This window comes from Alligator sinensis, unplaced genomic scaffold (assembly GCF_000455745.1).
Source record: "Alligator sinensis unplaced genomic scaffold, ASM45574v1 scaffold787_1, whole genome shotgun sequence".
NCBI lineage: Eukaryota > Metazoa > Chordata > Crocodylia > Alligatoridae > Alligator > Alligator sinensis.
The window spans coordinates 2,794,068-2,798,386 of record NW_005841911.1 but is presented as its reverse complement, the minus strand read 5'-3'; the positions used below and the strand labels follow the sequence as shown (position 1 = coordinate 2,798,386).

Sequence of the window (4,319 nt, the reverse complement as noted above, 5' to 3'; positions counted from 1 at the left end):
GCCGCTGAGCCGGGCCGGGCTGCGGGCCCCGCGGAGGGACTATGGGCAACGGGATGTGCTCGCGAAAGCAGAAGCGGGTTTTCCAGAGCCTGCTGCTGCTGAGCGTGGTGTTCGGCTTCATCTACGGGGCGATGCTGTACTACGAGCTGCAGAGCCAGCTGCGCCGAGCCGAGGCGATGGCGCTCAAGTACCAGCAGCACCAGGAGTCGCTCTCAGCCCAGCTGCAAGGTAACGCGGCTCCCTGCCCCCCAGCCACGAGTCTCTCCCCACCCCCGCGCACATCTGCCCCGCAGCTGCCGCACCGCTCCCTGCCCGCCCTTCCCCCGGGCCTGCCGCCACGTGCAGGGGAGATGCTCCCCTCGAAGTCCACTGACTTGAATGTGGCCAGGATCCCCTCCCCTCCCCTCCCCTCCACAGGGCCCTCTTATTGCTGAAGGATCACAGGGCACCTTGCAGCTGCCGGCGGAAAAGGCAAACTCGCTGCATCCCCCTTTTTCTTACTCTCCTGGCCCCGCAAAAGCCAGTGGCTGCATTTTGGCTTTTGCCACTGCTTTGCGTTTTGCCTGTGACACCCCATTGTGGGAAGGGATGGGACCAGCTTGAAAGTTAAGGGTCTGTTGCTACACCAGGTGAGGAACGGTTCAAGTCCTCTTTCCTGAGCTAGTTTAAGAACAGAGAAGAACAGGCTCTGTTACTGGCTTTGACTATTTTGGCTCAAAGCAGTTGCCTAGAAGTGGCTGCTCATCTCCAGACACTTCCAATTTTAGGATGCTCGAAATGGAGATTATTTTGCCTAGGAAACTGATCGCTCTCAGTTCCCAAGGACTTCTGCATGCAAAGATGTCAAATTGTATATGGACCATCAGTGCTGTGTAAAGTGCAAAACTTTTTAAGTTCCTTTTTAAGTCCCAGCTGCTTGAAGTCAGGCACACACAAATCAGTGACTGCTTTTGAAAGCTTTGGCCTTAGTATGTATAGTTTCTGTTCAAAGTGTTTGAGGTGGCCACAATTGAATATTGAGCATGTGATGCGTTTAACCGTCCTGGAACTTTACACGCTGCACCAGCGTTACACATTGCACCAACTGTACAAACAGCAGTAGGATGAATACTGTTGATTTGATCTTGCAACCTTTACACATGGACAGCAGGATTGGGTTAAAGGTTTTTAAACTCTTATTGGCGCCTACTAAATCTGTGCAATAACAAATTCCAAGTCCATGGTTACTTAGTTTCAGCATCTCCAGTTCTGATAGAACAATGCTATGGAACACCTTGGCGGTGGCATCACTGTAGTGACCGAGGAGGCATGAGGGGAAGAGATGTGGTTGATGGATGAAGGGCTGCTGTAGCTGGTCTGCATATTTGCCAAGAGAATTTGAAGAGGAAATGGAGAAAACCAGAGCATCTTGTTCCTTGATCAAGTTAAACTTCAACAACTTTCTGTTACTTTCACTGACCTAGGGGACAGCAGAGTAACTTTATCGGTGGCATTCATCCTACAGATTGAAACTTTACCAAGATAGAGAAGTGGAGATAAAATGGCTCTGCACACTGAGGCTATGTTATAATTAAACTATTCACTTTGTAAACTTTATGGGTTAGTGACTATTTTCCCATGAAAATAAATGCATTAAAAAACAGGAGAGAAACAATCAATAGAAACACCAGAAAAAACATGTCTCATGCTACATTATATATAATTTTCCTCTTACCATTTTAAATTAATCGCTGAACAACTAATAATGTTTCCCCCAAGGTTAACTTATTTTAATAATATATGCTTAAAAAGGAGAGAGTGAGCCTCTTGGGCATATCAAGCATATGTAAAAGATTTTTCTATCAAAAGATACCCTACAGGTAAACCTTTTTACTAAAGATAAATATACATCCCTTCATCTAGAGAAATCAAGAGACACCAGTTTTACAAAAAAAAGACATTCTTGAATAGATTTTTCTTTTTCTTTCTGAAATTTCTGGGAGGTAGGCTCAGAGCCTCAAATAGTATTTCTTTCTAGCCTCCTCCCTGGCTAAATACATCTCCCATGCATTTTCCATCCTGTGCGCACCTAACGGCACATTGATGCTGAATTTGAACATCCTTGCACCTTGTATAGTCATTTCCACTAATGCAAAGTACCTTTACTAAAGGTAAAGCATTATCCTTGGCGTAAGTGCGGGGAGAATTCTGATTTAGCATTTGATATTTTTATTTTACATGCAGTATTTTATAACAAATTAGCACAGAAATAGATGACTATACAAGGTGGATCAAATAGACCTTTTGTACAACTTCAGCTTCCCGGTGGGGGGGTGTTGCATAGCAGCAGGGAAAGTTAACAACTTTTGTAAAGAGATACACGCTTCTAAAACAACACAAACAAAAGCATTGACTGAGAACATACGGGCAGGTGCAATATCTGACTGTACTTTGAACTCTTATTTTTAAGTGACCTGGGTTTTAAATTGGCCGTGTCCCTCTCAAAACTCTAAAATGTTTACTTTACAGGGCTTCGTTTGATTTGGATATCTTTTGAGTGTAAAGAACCCAGATTATTTTTGTTTGACTACTAATGGCTTAAATCTAGAAATAAAATAAGAAACAGATTGTGTAGCCATAGGCAAACCTCAGTGTAGAGAAAGTCAGACTATTTATGGAGACATTTTTGGCTTTGAACATTTAATTCACTACTTTAATCTTGTGTGAACTGGGGAGTCTATTCTTGTTGCTGTTCTAACAAAAATCTATAATTAGTTGGTCATACTATGTGCGTGTCTCATTTTATATAATCAGTTGTTCTCTTGTAATATGGATACTTGCAGAACAGTAATTTTGGAAATGGGAACATGCTAGGGCAATGTACGCAAATACATTAAATGGGAACTAGAGAGGGTAATACTTAGGGGTGCACTAATAGAGATTTTTTGGGCTGATAACAATGGCTGACTTTTAACAAGCCATATTGGCCAATAATGATTTGATTGCTGATATGCAGCGCAGAGAACAGCGTCCAGCTGGTAAGCCTGTGTGGGGGAAGAGGCGATGGGGGAGGGAAAGGGTTGGGGGGGTGCATTTTGAAGCCCCCACGGTGAAGGAAGGAGTGGGGCTGGGGCAGGCACTGCACAGCCAAGACAGAGTGTGGGATGGAGCCGTGAGCAGCTCGTCCAGGGGGTGTGCAGGGGAGGGGTGGTGGCTTCTGTTGCTATGCACACCCCAGGAGGGCATGGGGCGGCATGTGCCCCCAGATCTATTTGCGGGCTGAAGGCACGTTGCTGCTGCAGGGTGGGGCCGGGGTGGCACTGAGTTCTTCCTGGCAGGGGCCTGGGCTGGGGCTGTGCTCAGGGCTGCAGTGGCAGCGCTGGGAGGGGGGCTACAGGGAGAGGGCTGCAGCCACCCCAAAATTCACTGTAGTACCCCTCCCAGCGGTGCCGCTGCCCACCCTGAGTGCAGCCTGTCCCTGCTGGAAAGAATCCGGTGCTGCCCTGGCCCCAGCCCACAGTGGCAAACTGCGCTCGCCCCATGTGCAGATCCAGGGGCGCATGCCCTCCTAGGGTGCATGCACCAGTGGGAGCCATGCTCCAAAACTCTAGAAAATTCAGAGCAGCATGTCTCTTCCTTCTCTCCTGATTGAGCTCATAAAGAAGCAGCATTTCCTCTCTTTGGCCAACAGGTTGCAGTTTTTGGAAGTCTGAGCCTTTTAGCTGGGTCTGTGCTCAGGGCGGCAGTGGCAGCGCGGGGAGGGGGGCTACAGGGAGAGGGCTGCAGCCACCCCAAAATTCACTGTAGTACCCCTCCCAGCGGTGCCGCTGCCCACCCTGAGTGCAGCCTGTCCCTGCTGGAAAGAATCCGGTGCTGCCCTGGCCCCAGCCCACAGTGGCAAACTGCGCTCGCCCCATGTGCAGATCCAGGGGCGCATGCCCTCCTAGGGTGCATGCACCAGTGGGAGCCATGCTCCAAAACTCTAGAAAATTCAGAGCAGCATGTCTCTTCCTTCTCTCCTGATTGAGCTCATAAAGAAGCAGCATTTCCTCTCTTTGGCCAACAGGTTGCAGTTTTTGGAAGTCTGAGCCTTTTAAATCTTTTTTTAAGGTCTCTTCAACCCCAATTCACATGAGTAAACTTCCCTGGAGTGAAACAGCATTTGCCTACACTAGAGCTGAATTAATAGAAATGTAAGGACCTCAACTGATCTAGTTCAATTCCTTGCACTGAGGCAAAAAATACGTTTATCTACAGTATAGCCCCTAATGTGATGTTTGTGGCATCGTCTCTTCACTGGGTTTTCATGCAATTAAAACAGAAGAATTTCCACTCTTTCC

The 4,319-nt window shown here is 47.4% G+C and overlaps 1 protein-coding gene across 1 annotated transcript in view; it reads left to right on the top strand.

The window, feature by feature from the left end:
• Positions 1–6: 6 nt before the first annotated feature.
• The window catches only part of GOLIM4 (golgi integral membrane protein 4), a 55,109-nt gene continuing 50,796 nt past the window's right edge, over positions 7–4,319 (top strand). Inside the window, exon 1 of the mRNA XM_025198032.1 lies at positions 7–228. Within this exon, the coding sequence (XP_025053817.1) occupies positions 42–228 (187 nt within the window). The 5' untranslated portion in view covers positions 7–41. The remainder of the gene's footprint in view (positions 229–4,319) is intronic.